This window comes from Piliocolobus tephrosceles, chromosome 20 (assembly GCF_002776525.5).
Source record: "Piliocolobus tephrosceles isolate RC106 chromosome 20, ASM277652v3, whole genome shotgun sequence".
Taxonomy (NCBI): domain Eukaryota; kingdom Metazoa; phylum Chordata; class Mammalia; order Primates; family Cercopithecidae; genus Piliocolobus; species Piliocolobus tephrosceles.
Genome location: NC_045453.1, coordinates 50,231,587 through 50,252,505, shown reverse-complemented (window position 1 = coordinate 50,252,505; position 20,919 = coordinate 50,231,587). Strand labels below are relative to the sequence as shown.

The 20,919-nt window shown below is 37.8% G+C and overlaps 1 protein-coding gene across 2 annotated transcripts in view; it reads left to right on the top strand.

Annotated features, from left to right (window-relative positions):
- The window catches only part of BTBD3 (BTB domain containing 3), a 36,532-nt gene that overhangs the window by 9,693 nt on the left and 5,920 nt on the right, over nucleotides 1–20,919 (top strand). Inside the window, exons 2-4 of one of the 2 annotated variants that reach the window (XM_023217847.1) lie at nucleotides 18,266–18,533; nucleotides 19,020–19,110; nucleotides 19,651–19,769. In XM_023217847.1, coding sequence (XP_023073615.1) covers nucleotides 18,266–18,533; nucleotides 19,020–19,110; nucleotides 19,651–19,769 — 478 coding nt within the window. Of the gene's footprint in view, nucleotides 1–18,265; nucleotides 18,534–19,019; nucleotides 19,111–19,210; nucleotides 19,544–19,650; nucleotides 19,770–20,919 lie in introns of those variants that run through there. The other variant, XM_023217848.1, reaches the window with a different exon arrangement.

Sequence of the window (20,919 nt, the reverse complement as noted above, 5' to 3'; positions counted from 1 at the left end):
AATTCATTTTATACTGAACCCTAAGTATTTGGTACTGCTGGCCAAAGCTGAATGGAAAGCATTGACCTATGTATCTTTCTGATGATAAATCACATTGCCCTCAGTTTAGGCCGTTAATGGACAGCCCAGTTGGAAAACACATCTTGTTTAAAGTTCTGCACCAGCTTTGGAGACTCTTGTAAGTATTTATTGCCTTTGTGAGAGTTTTTGTCTTTTAATGCCACCTAATTTCTTCTACTTACCTAGTTTTTTTGAAAGTGGCGGTCTTGCCTACCCATCACCAGCGAACATACCTACTCTATAGTAAGGGACTGATTTTGGCCCTCTGCTATTATTTTGTACTTTAGGTCTCTGTGGATAGAGAAGGACTTCTAATGTAGACTGTCACCTATTTTCATACCTTTGTTCATGGAGAATGTAGCAAAAAGTCAAATGTAATAAAGTCCATCTACTTTTTATTTATTTTTATTTTTTTTTTTGAGACGGAGTGTCACTCTGTCGCTCACACTGGAGTGCAGTGGCGCCAACTCGGCTCACTGGAAGGTCCACCTCCCAGGTTCACACCATTCTCCTGCCTCAGCCTCCCGAGTAGCTGGGACTACAGGTGCCTGCCACCATGCCCAGCTAATTTTGTTTTTGTATTTTTAGTAAAGACGGGGTTTCACCATGTTAGCCAAGATGGTCTCAATCTCCTGACCTCGTGATCCGCCTGCCACAGCCTCCCAAAGTGCTGGGATTCTCCTGGGATTACAGGCTTGAGCCACTGCACCCGGCCAAAGTCCATCTACATTTAATGTGTTGTTGGAGAATGATCTGTATTCCTAGAAAACCCGGAAATTGGTAAAATTCTTAATTGAGGTTATATCAGGTGACTTTTCCCAAAATAAATCTTATTTTCAATGGAAAAAAATGGTGAGAAGCTACCCAGAAGTCCCTCCTTCTGCTCAGGATGCAGGTTCAGGCTACAGGGAGCTGTTGGTAGCATTCTCTTGCGCAGCCCCTCCCCCCTCCACCACTTAGACACCAGTGTTGGTGGAGGTGCATTCCAGAGTGCTCTGGCTCTTCCTGTGGTTTTTTTGTTCACCGTCTTTTGTGGCCTTGGGAGACAGGATGAATAAGTGCTTGAAGCTGGAGCTCATCTATTGGAGGGTGGGCTGTTACTGAAAGTGGTCGGCAGTGGAGGGAGCCTGCACATGTGCAGTCGCTTGTGCAGTCACTTGATCCCTGTGCAGCCGCAGTCAGTCTCTCATGGCGAACTTCCTCACCCCTCCCCAAGATGATTTCAGCACCTATTTAATAACTGCTGTATAATTTCTTTATTTAAATTAATAGATTGTGTAGTTAATTTAATACCATTCAACAGGTATTTCTGTGAGATCAGTGGGATCAGCTCACGCGTACTTGAATTTTTTTTTTTTTTTTTTGAGACGGAGTCCTGCTCTGTCCCCCAGCTGGAGTGCAGTGGTACGATCTCGGCTCACTGCAAGCTCCGCCTCCCGAGTTTACTTACGCCATTCTCCTGCCTCAGCCTCCTAAGTAGCTGGGACTACAGGCTCCCGCCACTACGCCCCGCTAATTTTTTGTGTTTTTAGTAGAGATGGGGTTTCACCGTGTTAGCCAGGATGGTCTCGATACCCTAACCTCGTGATCCGCCCGCCTCGGCCTCCCAAAGTGCTGAGTTTACAAGCGTGAGCCACCGCGCCTGGCCGCGTACTTGAAATTTATTACTTTGTTAGCTACTTTCTCTTATCAGTGATCTCCCCAAAATGTCAAAATCAGTTCTGAACTCTTAGCTAGCGAATATCTCCTAGCAAATACTCAAAATCATCACCAGGTAGTGACGGATTTGACTAGGTCGGTGTGGGTTAGGGATGTCAATATATAATGGTGTTTGGGTTGGCTTATAGGAAAATGAGATGCTCAAGATAAGGACAACCTATATTTATTTTGATTTTACGGTGTTTCTGTAGTATTATATAGTTATTGAGTGTTAAGTAGTTGTGAGGATCAGAATCCTACTAAAATGTACAACCTCTTAAAATTTTTTTAAGAATTAAGATGGGAAAGTGTTTGGATACTAGCTGTAGTAAAAGACTAGTCCCTTGAACAACTTGAGCATAAAGGGGCACTGTTGCCGCCCCCCGCCACCTCCCACCCTGCACAGTTGAAAATCCATGTTTAACTTTTGACTCACAAATGCTAATAGCTTTTGACTCACAAATGCTAATTGCTAATAGCTTACTGTTGCCAGAAGCTTTATTGAGAACATAAACAATCAACACATATTTTGTGTGTCATATATATTATATACTACATTCTTACAATAAACTAGGGAAAATAATATGTTATGAAAATCATAAGGAAGTGAAAATACATTTATAGAACTGTACTGTATTCATCAATATTGTGAGTTTACATCATCTGTTTACAAGATGAGTCATGTGTCTGAAATAGTGAGTGACCACAGCTACAGACCTCAATCTACTGTACATATCAAGCAATTCAACTGTTTTTTTGTAATGTATTTTCTATGCTTCTTGGAAGCACTTCCAGCATCACTAGTGGCACTTTGTATGGGTCTCGTGGTGTTATTCGTGGTTTACTGTATTGCACTAAACATGATGAGAAATATGCAAGAACCACCAGAGATCACATTTTACTGCCATAAGCAATATATTGGGGAGCGAAAGTGCTCATGCTGAGATGATTAGTGTCATATGGCGTTTTAGGCAGATACTGGCAACCCTTGAGTTCACCACAGGAATAACAGGAGATGGCTGTGAAATTATTACAGTAGAATAGTATGTATTACAGTTAATTTTATGCCTTTGTGATTTAATACTGCATTTTTACATTTGTTTACATTTCTCTGGACTGGGAATGGCACTATATACCGTCAGTATGTGTTTGTGTGCATAAATTTTGATAACTCTGATAGATGTGTATATGCTTTATGGTAGTAAATGATAAAACAGACTAATAGCTACATGTTTTATCCATTAACAAAATACAAAACTTAAAAAAAAAAATTTGATGTATCTAGGCTGTGCAGTTCATCGGATTTTTTTGAATTGTTACAGAAATCTCCCAACTAATTTTCCAATATAGTTATTGAAAAAAATCTAGATATAAGTGGACCAGAACAGTTTAAACCCATAGCATTCAAGGGTTCCCTGTATTTTTTAATGAAATGTTATTGCTGGTAGATTAAGTATTTCTTTTGGACTTTTACAAAGTCCTAACCTAAACTTTATTTCCAACAAACCATTTTCTTCTACTTAGTATATAGGAATATTTTGATATTGTATAGTATCAAATGCCATACTCTGTAGATATAATATTAAAATGGCACTGTAGGAAGAGGCAGTTTCTGCCTGATACGTCTCTCTTTAAATGAAAGAAAAAAGTTAACAAATTATCTTAAACATTGACAACCATGCTTGCTTTAGGAGAACACCAAAGATTGCTACCCCCGATTCTCCTAAGGAAATACGATGTAGGAGAAAGCAAATTTTCAGAGAAAGGTGTTTGTTTTCTTGCTGGTTTATGTGAAGTTTGTAGGGGTACTTGTCTACCTCAAAGCTCATTTACAGTTTTTTTCTTAATGTCTTCAAAGAGGATGTCAATTAATACGATCTTGCACCCTGTATATGGTGAGTTTTCTGAGGTTGGGGTATTGACGAGATGCCAAACAGTGCCATTGAACAGATCGAACATTAGCTCTTTGACTGCTTTTAATTTTTTTTTTTTTTTTCGAGATGGAATTTCGCTCTTATTGCCGAGGCTGGAGTCCAATGGCACGATCTCAGCTTACTGCAGCCTCCACTTCCTGGGTTCAAGCAATTCTCCTGCTTCAGCGTCCTGAGTAGCTGGGATTACAGGCGCCCGCCACCATGCCCAGCTAATTTTTTGTATTTTTAGTAGAGACAGCGTTTCATCATATTGGCCAGGCTGGTCTTGAACTCCTGACCTCAGGTGATCTGCCTGCCTTGGCCTCCCAAAATGCTGGGATTACAGGCGTGAGCCACCGCTCTTAATTTTTGTGGCAGAGATTGGTTCTTGTATCCTTCATTCTGTCTACAATGTGCAAAAATATATTTTGGAGTGAATGGTTGAGAATTGTGCTCTGAGAATTAGTTACTGTTCTCTAGGAGAATGAAAGGGAAAAAGCAAGTATGTGTAAAAACTTGGCCCTGATCTTGTATATAGTTCATTAAGAAATTTTTTTTGTTAATAGTTCTATGAGTCTGTTCTAACACTGCTGTAAAGCAGCTACCTGAGACTGTTTAATTTATAAAGAAAAGAGATTTAATTGGCTCACAGTTCTGCAGGTTCTACAGGAAGCATGGCTGGAGAGGCCTCAGGAAACTTACAATCATGGCAGAAGGTAAAGGGGAAGCAAGCACATCTTCACGTGGTGGCCAGAGAGAACAAGCAAAGGGGCAAGTGCTATACACTTTCAAACAACCAGATTTCATGAGAACTCCCTATCAAGCGGGAAACCCACCTCTATGATCCAGTCACCTCCCTCCAGGTCCCTCCCCCAACACTAGGGATTACAATTCAACATGAAATGTGGGTGGGAACACAAACCCAAACCATATCAAAAGCCTCTAGAGGCTTACTATTATGCTTATGATAAAACCAGACTTCTTATGAAGCTGGGCATCAGTGGTTCTCATACTTTTTGGTCTTGGGATCCTTTTATACTCTTAATTATTTTTGGAAGCCCAGGAAATTTGTTTATAGGGGTCATATCTATTAATATTTTGTCGAAATTAAAAAAAAAGTGTTTATTTAAAAATAAATGTTTTCATTGAAGCATATGAAGAAAATCTGGGCTCATACAGATGTATAACTGGAAAAGAATATTTTAATAGCATTTTCAGATGATTGTGGATATTTGATACCTCACCAAAGCTTCATAAATAGTAGTTTCTTAAATTGCTGTGTAGAATCTAAAACCGTATCAGTGAACGTTTTGTACACTTGTTATGGTTTAAATCCATTGGTCAGTCTTGTACTTTGGATCTTTTATGAATGCATGATTTTGTATTGTAATTGCATTCTTATTAGAAAAGGTTGGTTCACTGAGTTATGCAAATCTTTCAAGTGTTGACACATTTCATTATACAGTATCAAAAATCATGTTCATTTAATATCACTACTCTTATCAGAACAGTCTTTTGAGTATCGGGAAGCTGTCAGGCTCGGGGTGGTGTAATCAAGGTTTCCAAATTCTAATTTTTGCTTGAAGCCTTGAATTTTATTATCAGTGATAAATACTGTCAGTTTTCCTTGCAGTGACAGGCTCACTTCATTCATTTTTGAGAAAATGTCTGCCAAATACCTTAGTCTGAATAAGCATACTTTGCTTCTTCTGTCAAGTAACAATGGCGTTTTAAGAAAAAAGCTGCTGGTTTGACTTGTAACACAAATAGTTGTACACATGTTTTTTCTCAAGGAAAACATTCTATTTCAATTTCACCAGAAATGCTTTGTGCATACTTCCCAATTTCATGATGTAGAATATTTAAAAAGTGTGTACTCAATAGCTGAAGTTTAATAAAATCATTAATTTTTACTGTTGCATCTCCCAGAGATTCCCCATGAAACAATACATTGATTATTGCAAAGGGGAATGCACAGTAGCTATTTTGCATTTACCCAGGCCATGTTACCACTATGCCTAAATCCCCCATCATTCAGGTATGGGTGAGGAGGACTGGGGAAAAGTAAGGTGTCTTCACCGCTCCTTTGGCACTGTTCATTTTTGCTCAAGAGTCACTGGGGTGACCTTCAGATGGCTTAGAAACCAACAGCATCAATAGTAAGAAAAGTTACAGAGTCAGACTATAGGGCAATTTCTATGTTTTGTAGTTCCTGGAGAAACTCTTACCTTTTCTGTTAGGAGCAAATGATCCCTATGGCAGTCTTTGTTCTGCATCACCACTGGCAGATGTTGCTGGGAGGTTGCAGAGGGATTTGGTCACTTGTTCTGCTTAAATATTTTCTTAACCAGTGCAAGTCAGAACTGCTTAAAAGGCTTCATACTTTTAAGTCATATACACACCAGACGACAGGCACACATGGAATGAATTTTCCTCACCCTGCCTTCTAAGAAATACACTTTCATAGCCAGTGAATTCGTTATTGAAAAATTCAAGCAGATTTATTTATTTATTTATTTTGGCCAACATGAGTTTAAAACAGTGTGTTTACATTTTCAACACTCTTAATGGTTTTTAAAATCATTGCTGGTGGTAAAGGTTCCATAAACACACTGGCCCAGCAAGAGACTTTCCAGCTTTGGCCAAAAATAAGTTATTCCATTACTGATATCGTAATTTCCATTTATTATTACTCCTTTTTTTTTTTTTTTTGAGACGGAGTCTCGTTCTGTAGCACAGGTTGGAGTGCAATGGTGTGGTCTGTGCTCACTGCAACCTCTGCCTCCCAGGCTCAAGCTATTCTCCTGTCTCAGCCTCCCAAGTAGCTGGGATTACAGGCATGTGCCACCATGCCTGGCTAATTTTTGTATTTGTAGTAGAGACGGGGTTTCACCACGTTGTCCAGGCTGGTCTCCAATGCCTGACCTCAGGTAATCCACCCAGCTCGGCCTCCCAAAGTGCAAGGATTACAGGCGTGAGCCACCGCACCTGGCCTGTTACTTCAATGTTGTAAGGGAATATATAGATGGAAGTTGAGAATTCTTTATTTTTTTGTAAAAAAGTCAAACACCTGATTACTTGTCTGATTCTTCTTGGTAAAGTGAGACACAGAGACTTACACATGTAAGCAGTATACTTTTCTGCTTGTGCTTTTGCTCTGCAGTAATCTGAAATGAGACATCACCCATCTTAGAACTGTGGTTTATTTGCAGGGGAGACATGCATTTTCCTACTGCCTTGTACACACAAGCCCATTTTATTACTTTGTTTGAAGATTGGGTATGTCTAATGTAGTGGAAATTCATCGATTCAATGTTAAGTACAGATGAAACACATTTCAGGACCACATTAGAAAGTCTTTTTAATTATCCTTTTTTTTTTTTTGATTATTCATATGACTTTTCCTCTTTTCACGTGAATTGCTGAGAATTTATCATCCTTTCCAGTTCATTAAATCATTAAAATGCTTTACTAGCACTATAAATAAATATGCCAGGCCATGAATTGAGGCTGGTTGATAAAGGCAGCTTTGTCCTGGTAATAGTTCTTGTTCCTGGTTAACCCACACTTCCCTGTGAATATCTATATTACGTTAAATTTTAGACTTTTAATGCTTCAAAGCCTTACTCTAATCATGTAGGGACTTGCTTTAAGTTGAGCTTTGGTGTTTACTGTTGGATTAGCTGTGAGATTAATGTAGTATTATAATACTGCATTTGTGCTTAGACATGTTCAGGAGAGCCCCAGGACACATTTAATAGGTATTCAGGTTCTTTGCCACTCTACCTAGTCTAAGCTTGCATTTCAGTCAACTAGAAACACCGTACACCTTAGTTTCTAGTTTCAGACCATTTTGATCTAGGACCAGTTGCACTCCACAAGTGCGATCTAGAGGTCTCATTGGACTTGGAACCATTGGGCTTTAACCTCCTTTTGTATAAACATTGAAAGCCAGGTGTGTGAGCATGGCACTGTTGCAAATATGGAGATGCAGTCCTCAGAGAAAGCACACTGTAATCAGGCAACATAAGGCGAGATAGAATGTGAGAAAGTACTGCAGTTGGGCATGATGAGTCTGGAAGCATCAGGAAACTTTCCTTGCTGAGGTATCCTTTGGACTGCATCTTGAAGAATGGGTGGGTAGACTTTTGATAAGTAGGGTTGTACAGAAGAAAGCGCAGTGAGGATGGCAGGAAGCAGTGGACCCATTTGTAGTGTGGGAATAGTCTGGTTTCCAGGGTGGGTGAATGAAGAGGATGAGTCAAAAGATCCAATTGTGAATTGAGCCAGGTCGTGGAGCTCTAAAATGCATTGCAAACCATGCTTCCTCTCACTGGGAAAGGTGAGGTGGAATTTCTTCCCTTCCTCTGGGGCAGATGCTTGTTTGCACTCCTGTGGCATGTGAGAAGAGACCTTCCTCAATTTATATGCTAGCCCCTTAGGGAAGAGCATTACAGAGTACAGTTAAGATTTGACCACATGCCTCTTTTTGTCTCATTTATGATGCTATATTTTAAATTTTACAAGAGGGTGTTACTTCAATCAAATACTGACATCACCCAGGTCTCTCAGTAGACCTGGAACTATGTAGACCTCTACTACAGAACTCTTAGTAGAAATCATGGCATTTCCGCAGATGACAAGTAAAATCCTTCTGCAGGGAGACCTGACTCAGATGTAAATTGTGATCACCATTTTCAGAGATTGTCCTTCCTTGGTCTGGTTCCAGTCATCATCACCATGAATCTAGTATGAGTTCATATCTCTGTTAACTGTGGTAGAGTGATTGCTTCTCTATGTATTATTTGTTTAAAAAGTTAAGGTACTGACAGTTGAGTTGCCACTCTTTGAAGATGTATTTGACTTTAATGTTTTTAATCTGTTTATTATGGTTAAAGTTCATATGTATTATAAATGCTGTCCTCCCTACTGTTATGTGGTGCAGAGATTGAAGAAACTCAAATTTAAGAACACATTTTCATGAATAGTCGCCACTTTAAGTGAGACTTGTTTTAGCATTATTTCATCAGCAATTAGTTTATTTTACTCTAAATCTCTGGGCAGTTCAAGTACTGACCTACTTATATAGTAGCTCTTAATTAAAAAAATAATTATTTGTATTTTAGAGAATATTATTAGAGAATTGAATTATTTTGACATACTCTATTTTCTTAGTTCTAATACATGTGATCAAGCTAGGTATAGAACCGCAATTTTTATTCTGATTATAATAGCATGAGAGGTTGAAGCAACAAAGAAGTGCTTTATCAGTGTCAGATTATTATTTCCTGCAGCAAATGGTGGTAGTCTGTGAATGTTACTTGGTGGTGGTATATTTAAAATTATACTAACATTTAAAGTACACTGTGCCTTTCTATTGTGTACTTCACAACAGTTGATGGAGATTGTATACTTTTAAGCTAATTTAAAGTAGCATAAAACGGCCGGGCGTGGTGACTCACGCCTGTAATTCCAGCACTTTGGGAGGCCTAGGCAGGTAGATCACACGAGGTCAGGAGTTTTGAAACCAGCCAGACCAACATGGTGAAACCCCATCTCTACTAAAAATAGAAACTTAGCCAGGCATGGTGGCACATGCCTGTAATCTCAGCTATTTGGGAAGTTGAGACAGGAGAATTGCTTGAACCCGGGAGGCAGAGGTTCCAGTGAGCCGAGATTGTGCCATTGTACTCCAGCCTGGGCAACAAGAGTGAAACCCCCTCTCAAAAAAAAAAAAAAAAAAAATAGCATAAAACATATCTTTTAATTTGGTTCTAGAAGAGCTTTTACTTTGAGCTTTTGCCAGAAACTGGTTTCTATAATAACGCTCTGTAACGACCTTCTGATTCTACTTGAATTTTTTGTTAGGGAATATTATTGTTACTTATTTTATAAATGTATGTGCCTTTTTTTCATTTTTATTTGGTGGTATCTACTTGAGAGAAGGTATGTTAGAAATTGAGTGTGAAGCTGCGTTGTAACTTCATGGATGTTTATGTTTTCCCACAGCAAGATTTCTCAGATTTCACTCAGCATAGCAGACCTCTTAGTGTTAGATCTTGTATTGTTTGCCCAAAATAACTATATTTCATTCTGGTCATATATATTGTAAAACAAAGGAAGGCATTTCATTAAATAGAATTAATTGACACCTTGTGGATATGTGTATAGTGATTGTCAAAATGTGAAATTGTAACTGGTCTTTTCTATGTGGTTTTGCCAAAAAAAAAAAAAAAGTTTTTTCTGGCCTTGCCTTTCCCAATCTGTCCTGTTCATTTTACAGTGAGCACAATTTAAAATCTAAGATAATTGATATCATTCAGGTGTTTTGGTGTTGATGGTTAGGAGGCAGTAAATTGTAAGGACAGGAGAGCATAAGCACTGAGTGACTAAAGGTATAGAACTTACATTTAGAACCTCACTAATAATCAGGACTCATGTAGAGTATCTGGTTGTCTGGATTCTTTCTTCCTATCCCATGCGTTCCTTGGAAAAGGTGTTTTTCCCAAATAGAACAAGATACTCTGGTAACCAAGTGAGAGAAGCTTTGGACTTTGATGATCTGATTGAGGAGATGTTCTTGGTGACTATCTTTCGAGTATCAGAAAAAAAAAAAAAAAAAAAGCTATTACTAGCCAAAGTATAACATATCTTTGGAAACACTTTTCTTTTTCTTTGACCAAAACATATTATTTTCTTCTTCTGTTTTTTAAAGCCAACAAATGACCTGGAGAAAGCCACAGCAATGGTTGGGTGAAGTTGTTCCATTCCAACATTCCCAGTAGGATTGAAGTCTTCTATTGGAACAGCCCCATTCACGCCTTTTTGAAAGGGACCTGCTGAGCCTTGATTTTACTTCTGTTTGGATAGACTATTTTCAAGTACCTAGTAGAGAATCATATATATATAGGGATCATTTTATTATGATAATGTTTCTCTCTCTTAAGCTAACATGTTAACATGGATTCTATTTGTTTGAAAGTAAGCAATATCTTCTAAGGAGTCATTTAGCTCCAGATTTAACCTATGTATAAAGTAGTTTTAAGTTAATAAATTTTGAATTGATTGATAAAATATCTTTAGCAAATATTACCCAGAGAGTTACAGGCTTATACTGATCAGTTTTATGTACATTTTATGTACAGTTTTATGTACAATTGCGTGGCATGAGAAAATATTAGAAATACATTATATTAATGCTGGAACTCTTACCCGTCCTGGCAATGCAAATTCTCATTTTGAGATTTCCATCTAGATATTCTACCATATAAATGGTTGTCATAGTAGCAGTCTCAATTGAGAATTGTGATTATATACTTTATCAAATAACTACTTGATGAAAGCTCAATTATTCTAATGTAGTTCAGCCAGAATTCTGAGCCATCATCTTGCCTGGTTAAGGAAATAATTAAGCAACCTAAAAAATAGATTTCTTTCTTTCTGTTGAATTGTACAGATTTTACCGTATTTCACTGACTGGAGGGTGCCATCAGGTGTAAGACATGCCATTACTTTATGTACCACTAAGAAAGGAAAAAAAAGCCTAATAGTTATACTCATGAGATGGCATCAATTAAAAAACACAAGCCAGTTTTAGAGATGTTAAAGTGGCAAGGGTGGGGGAGGCACAAGGAATGTACAATCCATAAAATACGGCACATATATACATATAGAGTTTTAGTTGGCTATTGGTCATAATCATATTAAAATGTAAAGAAAATTAAGCAAATCGCTATTTCTGCAAGATATTGTACAGATTTTTTAAATCCTAGAAACCTATAATTGGAAAAGATAGGCGATCGTGTAGTCAATGCTTACACCTGAGGAAAGGCACCATGAGATCATCTAGAGCAGAGCTGTCTAACCTTTTGGCTTCCCTGGGCCACGTTGCAAGAATTGTCTTGAGCCACACATAAAATATACTAACACTGATGATAGCCCATAAACTAAAAAAATCGCAGAAAAAAAAATTCTCATAATGTTTTAAGAAAGGTTGTGAATTTGTTTGGGGCTCATTCAAAGCCATTCTAGGCCTCTTGTGGGGCTGCGGGTTGGACAAGCTTGATCCAGAGGATGTAAAATTTAGCAATTGATTGCCTTTTTTATTGAAGTACCTTCAACTGTTTACAAAAGAAATTATAATATTCCTTTAAATAGCCATCTTCAGAGTATCTCCTGGTAAACTTTATATACCCCTTTTCAAGATCACTTAATGTAGGGAAGAGAATAATTTGGGATTTAGATGAGTTGTTTAGTATTCCAAACAAGGTGCACACTGAGACACAGTGTGTATGTAAGAGCTATAATCGTCAAATGTCATGGTAAGTGCCATATGGAATTTTAAAAAAAATCATCGTTCCCTGCCTTCTAAGAATTACCACATTCTACCTTTTGGCATTCCCCCCACCCCCCGCCCACCCCAGATCTAAAGTACAATTCAAGGTTAACTGGAGCTCTATGTGGTGCAAAGGTGACTTAATGAAACTTACCATGAACCTTATCCTTGTGGACAGCACTGAGGTATGCCTTGACCAAATACTTGGCCTTAGTTATCACCCTTAGTGCTGGAATTCAAACTGGGTCATTGTTGAGAGAGGCCAAATTGAGTTGCTAGTGAGATATGGCTGGGTGGCTAGATGGACTACTTGCAGGAGGCTGTCTCAGGAGGTGGGTACAGCAGTGCATCAGCCAACAGGTGGCCTCATGGAGGTTTGAAGTCCACAGTGGGGCACCCAGCCTGAAGTGTGGGTTCAAGTGCAGGTTTGGAAATAATACTGTGGGATTTGGACATTGGGTGTGGACCCGATCACAGTGCACAGCACAGATCTTGATTATTATTGAACCTTCCCTGCAAAATCAGATTCACAGCAAAATGGGACCTGGTTGGCCCACAGGTGGGGCTAGAGGAAGCCTGCAGATAGGATGAAATGTCAGTAGCTGTACCGTCTGAATGAGTACAAGGATGAGGAGCTAGATTAATCTTTGAGTTTTTGTGTTTTAGATGATTGCATCACAAACGTTTCCTCCTTTGGGGACAATTGCTGCTAATGGTGAGAGCTTACCTTTGTAAAGTGTTTTTGACTAAAGTGCTTTCACAAAACATATAATCTTGCCTTCACAATAAACCTGAGGGAGAAGCTGGGTCTTATTACCCCATTTGGCAGTTGAGGAAAATGAAGCTCATAGATACTAACCTTAAGGTCACTTGTTATTGGCTCTGGCTTTTTTCACTATGCTATGCTGCCAGCACTTGACTCCATATTTGTTTCCAAATTTAGAAAGCATATATAGTCTGTTTTCCAGCAGCTGCTGCTGACTTTGGGGACTGCCAACATTTTGTTGCTTATCTTTTTACCTCCCAAATCAAAAGCATAATTTTTGCTCAGTACTGAAGGGACAAACAAGCAAAAACAAAACACTATTCCCTCATAACTTACCAGGTTAAACTACTCTCCTCTGTGAGGTTATGTTACTCACTTTTGGAAGTGGTAGGTATTTCTTCAGTCTACCTTACCTTGTTTAAACCTCTGTTATTCTCACTGCTGTTACTTTTTAGGTCTTGTAGTAAACCATGTACAAGTCCAGACAAGGAGTCCAGAGTTAGAGCAAGTTAAACAAGAGTTGCCAGCATTATTAGTTGTTGACATAGAAGTTGGTGTTAACCGTGAATAGCTGGTTTCTAACTTTATTTTACCTGGAGAGCCTCTTCTGTTTTCGAGCAGTGTCCTCACTGCGGTTCCTTCCTTCCATCTCATTCCACAAGTATCCTTTCCGCATTCTTACCTGTAGTGTGCCCCTACAGGGGTGCAGACTGCATATGTTCATGGTGTTCATCTTTGTAAACTAAAAAAAAGCTTTTTATTTTAAAGTAGTTTCGAAATATAACAATCGAGCATTCTGTAAGTATGTGAGGTAATTACTATGGGTGAATATTAGAGTGAACGAAGCAAACAACATGACAAGCCAGGAGATCTGCCTTGTAGTCCAGGTGTTGCCCCACTTCTTTACTGTGGAATTTTCACAAACCCCTTAAACTTCTGACACCCAGTTGCCATACCTGTGAGAAAAGAGTTGCATTACATGATTTCTGGAATACCTTTCAGTTTCAAACCTCATTCAAGTGTGCAAACTGAATATGTAAGATTGTATTAAATAAAGGTAGGATTGCTGACAAACCTTCCAGTGGTGAAAAGGATGATCTAAGTGAGCTTAAATTCTGTCGATAATTTTGTTGTGATTGAGAATTGAATGGAAATAAGTTAATAGTGATTCAGCTTTCTGGCAATTATAAAGTCAACTGAAACCCACTATTATTAGCTAACCTTTTAAGTTTGGTTTCTAATGTTGCTCACCACTATATGCCCAACACCTAGTACATGGCTTGGTCAGTATGTTTTATTTTGGGAATACTTTCATACAAATTTGATGGGCTTTTTGACCTATATTTACCTCATTAGGGCAGATAGCTCTAAAATTCAGGAGGTCTAGAAACAAGTGATAAAATGCCAACTGGAAAGAAATTTTAGGAGTAAAATGTGGCAGTAGGCATCAGGCTGCTATCCTTTTTTACCCATCAAACCAGTGGGTGATGTTTCTGGGTTACAGACTCAACCGATGGAGTTTTAATCAAGGAGGAAAAGAAGCCATAATTTGTGTTTAATGTAGTAGACAATAGAAATGAAAGAATAAAGTGATACCAATATTTTGTATATTCAAATAAGTCTTAAAGTTTTATAACATTTTAACCCTAACATTTTATTGTATTCTGGGTTGCAATTACTCAGGGCAGATGAAAGCCGTCACTTCTCTTTCTAGAAAAATTAATGCACACGTACTGCCAATTTCACATGAAGTCTGAAGAGTTTCATGAACTTGTCATCATCTGGTGGTCCCTAGTCCAAATTCTTGATAGAAAAGAACCTAGTGTGTTAAACCTTAAATACCCTTACAAATAACCTAGACCAGTGTTTATTAAACTGTGGTCATGAGATCAGTTGAATGGATTATGACCAACATTAAAAAGAAGGAAGAAGAAAATAGGAAATACCCGATTGTATATCATAACACGCTAAGAGTAGGTTTTGTTTTTTGAACCATCTCTTTCCATTTGTATGCCTGTATGTGTGTTTATGTTTAGTACTAAGTCAGAATATAAAATGCATTTCTGACTGTGGATTGAGTGTAAAGTTTGAAAAACATTCATTCTGGGTGAATCTCTTCCATCTTATAGCTGAGGAAAACTGAGGCCCTTAAAGGATAAATGATTTGTTCAAATACTCCCCTTTCTGTATTTTAAGTGACCCAGCCAGGACTGAACTAGATTGATTGCTGATTTTTACCATGCTACATTGCTAATTTGTTGAAATAGAATTGTGAAGTAGACCATTTAAAAATACTAAGTGATTTGTCTGCTTCATAGTTGACATTTTTTAATTCCTTATTTTTCCGGCTGAAATCATCACTGTCATTATCTTTTAAAATAATTGGGGCCTGTGCTTCCTTTCCGGAAAATATCTTGGTCCCTCTCAGTTGGCTGTCTGCACACCTCAATCCTGGAATTTGACATTTGGGGCCTAATCAGAAGACTTTCAGAACAAGATGTGAGGGGTTGTTAAGTGTTTAATGTCCAAACCAAATTAAATTATTTTGAATTATTTTCAATTCACTTAATAGTTAAATGCAACATATGGCACCAGATGTTGGTACTGGATCATTGGGAAGACATCTAGTAGTCGGCAGTTATCTATGTGAGGTTTCTTTCAACCTTGAATACCATATGAAATGCAGATTCTGATCCAGAGTCTGGCTGAGATTTCTAGGTTACTAACAGGCCCCATGTAGATGCTGCTGATTCTTCAACTGCATTTTCAGTAGCAAGAACCTGTATTACCTGCCTTATTACTGTGGTAAGAAAAAGTAGCTGTCAGATAATTTTTCTCTCTTGATTTTAAACAGCCATGCTCATCAGTCCTTACATACATTGGAGTAATAATGCCCCTCTTTGTAGCACTGTTTTAGATGATTCACATTTAGCACTACATCATTTAACTAGTATTGCCAGAATTTTCTACAAAACTTACTTTTCTAAATAACTGAAATTTTTAATTTTAGAAAACTTGTTCTATAATATTACATAATTCTCTGTCTCATAAAGTTACATCATGCACTTTACTTTTTTTTCTTTAACTTAGTGGTGTAAGAGCCATGTTTTTTGGAGACTTCTTGGTGATGGATATTGAGCTATATGCAAAATGAGTAAAGATCACAAACCCTTCTAAGTTCTTGTATCTGTGTTTTGTGTTTTTTCTCTTTTGTCTGCATCCAGCTACCAATTAGTAGTATGTCTGCCTCAAAGCAGCTGGTTTCCCTTTCCATTCTAATTGATTACTTCTGACCTGAAAAGCCAGATACTAGATTTGTTAGAAATATTTATGAGATTAATCCCAGTCAGAAAGGCCTACCTGGCATGGGGGCTTTCCTGTGAGGAAGTGGTCAGGAAGTTCAGTAGCACTTGAGCAGGAGAGAAATCCTTTAGTATTAACCCTATTCTGAATAATTAGGTCAATAGGAGCTTACTTGTTCGTGACTTTCTCTATGTGCTTTTTAAGCTGGTTTCTAGATCCCTCTCTAACATTGTGTGTTAAAGTGCGTATGAAGATGATTTGGAGGTGTCTGTATGTATGTGTGTGTTCTGGTATTGAGAATATGATAAACATAATAAATAAGCAGTGCTTCAGGATCCATCTAAAATGGAGACAGGTACCTGCCAAAGGCCGTGGTTCTCTTACAGAGGCTTTGCAAATGGTGTTAAGAATAATAACAACAATAAAGAGGATATTTCTTGGTTCAATTTAGTGTTCTAGGGATTTAAAGACTGATTTCTGGTAACTGACTTTAGCAGATTATTAATTATAACAATAACAATCATAACTCGTTTGCTGAGCCCTCACTGTGTCAGGCAGTCATTATTCAGACAAATGTTACAACAAGGAGGGCTGTGGTCATGAAGGGTGCATTTGCATGGGGGGTAGCAAATGGCTGCTTTGAACAAATGAGAGTGATCCAAATAGATAGGAGTGAGATTAAATATTTCCATTAGTCCCTCTTTACAATAAATAAGCATGTGTAGAACCTATAGCAGGTGTTTTTTTTTGGTTTTTTTACTCACCAATGGTAGAAATTGTTGGAGGGTTCACACCCATAAAAATCAAATAGTAGCTTATATTCTTCTAATTCAAAGCAGAGAGAACCTGTTTGCATTTTAATTAGGTGGAATCTGAACATTTATCATTTTGAATAGCCTTGTTATTGGTTCTGTGTTAGAAGTTGTGAATTATATTCTTTAAAATTAAGACAAGACTAAATGTAGCCTTAACAGTTAAGTTGAATTGAGATCCTGAACAGGGCCCCATCTGAAATATTTTTAGTGAATTACAACCTTTAAACATTAATCATCAGATTTGTTTTTATTTGAATCTTATTTTTACTTCTAGAATATATCTTATGCTTCAGTGTACTTAGGTGTACTGGTATAATCTTAATCTAATTAACAGTATTTTGTGACCTGAGACTACTGTCAAAGTCCATTATAGAAGCTAGAAAACATTGGGAGGTAAACTGAACCCATGGCCTCAGTTCTCTTATTTAGCACTAGACTATGACTTACACTCAAAAGAGGCTAAGAAAAAGAAGAATAACATCCTTAGCCTTTAAAGTGTAATAAATGTGTTTTGCTATTAATAACGCTTTTCAATTTATAGACTGGAAGATTTTGTTTTAAGTATTTGAAAACTAAATGCTGCCGGGAAAAAGATTTTAGTAGAAATATAGAGTAGATGTCTGTCCCTACCCTTTGTTAATTGATCCTGCTTAACTGGGAACATAATGTATGTCTACTGAAGAGAAATCTGTGGGCATAAACTCCTCCCTTCCTGTTGTCAAATATATTGCATATGTTATATATCTTATTTAAAAATACAGTAGAGGAGAAAATGCAACTGCTGTTCCTTTAATATCAGAACTATGCATGTTACAATAGGTGTCACTGTTTTGCTTGGTCCAATCATGATTGGTGACTTCAGCTATTGGCTCCGAGCACTGGCTGTCTGACTCCATCTGCAGGGCTGTAATACCTACTCTCCTCCGATCCATTCACCACACAACTTCAGCCGGCTGAACAGACTCATGCAGCTCCAGCCCATCTTGCTAACCTAATTCAGAAAACAAGTGCTACAGCTCTGTGCCTGTCATCTTTGCAGTGTAGCATTTTCAGGTGATCTAGGAAACAGTTATTTTTATGAGCAAATAAGAGAAACAGGAATCATGATGGGGATATATTTAACAGACCCAGTACTGGATAAAACTTAAAGCCAGTTTCTATTCAACATAGTGAAAAGGTCACCTTGCCTGGCTGAGAAAAGCAGCAAAATATCAGCTTTGTTGGTTTCAATTAACCTCTTAGCTCGGGCTAATCTCTTTTCCTTGATGTTCAAACCAATTTGGGATATCTAACTCTAAAGAGAGACACACTGTACTCATGGTAGATGACAAGGAAAAGAACATGAAATGTCTCACCTTCTTCTTGATGCTTCCAGAGACGGTAAAGAACAGGTCCAAGAAAAGCTCGAAGAAAGCAAATACCAGCAGCAGCAGTAGCAACAGCAGCAAGTTGCCGCCAGTTTGTTATGAAATAATTACCTTGAAGACTAAAAAGAAGAAGATGGCTGCTGATATATTCCCCCGTAAAAAGCCAGCTAACTCCAGCAGCACCAGCGTCCAGCAGTACCACCAGCAGAATCTCAGTAACAACAACCTTATCCCGGCCCCAAACTGGCAGGGTCTTTATCCCACCATTAGAGAGAGGTAAGTGTCGGGCTAGTCTATTTACTTTAAAAGTTTTCCTGTGTTGAAGTTTCTGCTTTTGCAAAACCTGTAATGTATTTTAACACAAATCTGTGTTTCCTCTTTTCCCAGAAGCTTTTTATTGGTAATGGAAAATTGCCTTGTATCTTTTCCAAAACAGTACAGCTGTTTTCCTCTTAAATAAAAATGTTTTTGCAAGCTGCAACATTTAAGTGACAGGGTTGTCTGTGGGCCATAGAAAATAAGAACCTTTTATTTGTCCTTAGCTTTATTAAAAGTTTGTATAACTTTTATTTTAAACTTTAGTTACTTCTCGTGTGTTTGCAATGATTATGAACAGTTTAGTTAGAACCTTTATTTGTTGTTTTGCCTTGAAGTTACTGAACTGTTGCTTAGCTTGCAAGTCTTTTGTGGGTTTTGTATATTGGGGAAGGGGGTATTAAAAATGCAGGCTGCTGTGAATTAATGAGTTGCCTCTGTTTATAGAAATGCGGTGATGTTCAATAATGATTTGATGGCAGATGTACATTTTGTGGTTGGGCCACCAGGTGGGACTCAACGGTTGCCAGGACACAAAGTAAGCAACAGCTGCATGACCGGTTTAGTCCTGACGTTTACAAAGAGGGACCCTCTCCATAAGCCTGTAACTTGGTGTGGGCAGCTTGCCGATGTCAGGCAGTGCATGTTTTACTTGATTAAGGAGAGAGCACACCCTCTCCAGAGGGCTTTGCCACGCTTAATTTTTTTCTTTGTTTCCTTCTATACTGCTTTATATCTCACACATCCCTTCTTAACCCTCCAGTCATGGGAAGTTGTTGTGACAAGTCAGGAAAGTTGTATGTTTACCCTTCTCCTAGAAATCAGTTATGTAAGCTTTTATTGTATGTATTTTGTAATGAGGGGACCTGTGCGTTAATCTCTTAAAGCTTTGAAATAATTAGCAGCATGGTCTTATGCTTCCATGGCAAGCTACCCTGTGTACCTTGGCTTTTTCAAAGCAGTGGATTTAGGTACGCTATGTTTACTAAACCTGATTGCCTAGGGTTGTTTTTCTGCATTGATTTGCTGGAAATGCCTTCAATTTAGTGTATGAAATAAGATTTCCCTTTCTACACAGTATGTTTTAGCTGTTGGGAGCTCTGTGTTCCATGCGATGTTTTACGGAGAACTTGCAGAGGACAAAGATGAAATCCGTATACCAGATGTCGAACCTGCTGCTTTTCTTGCTATGCTGAAGTAAGCATCATTCGTGTTTTTGGAAAGAGTTTGTGTATGCTGTATTTGTACCCTGCTGGTTTCACAGTTAAATTTTAAGTTCTGCATAACAGAAAAGAAGACTGATGAAGAAAGAGGGTGCTGCTTACCTTATAAATGTTTTTGGAAAAAAACACTTTATCTTTCCGTGGAAAGCATATGGAATTACGCAGCATTTATAATCACACCTTGACATAGAATTTGGGAGCAAGTGGCATGTGTAGTGTTGATTTTTAACAACTTATAATTAAAGACAAATAACTTTCTGGTATTAGCATTATCTAATAGCAGATGTTCTCTCTGAAAGCATTGTGTGTGAAAAAGTCTTTGAAGAAGTAAATGTCCTTGCTTCACAATTTCAGAAATTAAGTACCTTATTTAAGTACCACCAGTTGGGAGATTTCTGAGTATTCTAAGAGTTATTGTCTCCTAAGAGCAAATGAAAACCTTACTATCTGTTGAAATACACATACATATACATATTCATATAAAATCAGACACTCTCAAGGGTAAAAAGTATTTGCATTTGATATTAGAGGGGAAACCTTAGAAAGATATGGATAGTCTCGTACAGTTTCATGTGGATTTATACAGAAAGACTTTCATTTGTAATATAGAAATATGAAACTGTAAGATACATTATATATTTATTAAAAAGATAGTTTTCTGTCTGGTGGATCTTCTGCAGGCTCCAGTTTATGTTAACGACGTTATAGAATCAGCTTCTTTATCATATATGGTACTAGACAATGTGGTAGTCCACCAAGTGATCAAAATCTAATTATTATTCTAAATAGTATTTATATGATTTTTCCTAATCTTTACTCTAGCACAGCAAAGTATATCACTTTAAAGTTATCGTTATCTGTTGCTCTAGGGATTTCAGTTCATTGGAATAAGTAAAATGTTTGTTGAAAAAAGTATTCAGTGGGTCAACAAGTTGGACAATACTCCTACATATAGTTAAAATGTTGCCGTACATTACTGTCTCCTGAAAAATAAGTACTATAATTAGTTCTAGAACCTGAAAGTATTTAATTCCTTATTCATATTACAGTATTGAAATCTAATTGTCAATGACAAGAACTTTCACAGTGGGAGATAGGGAAATTAAAGGCAAGTGAGCATGTGA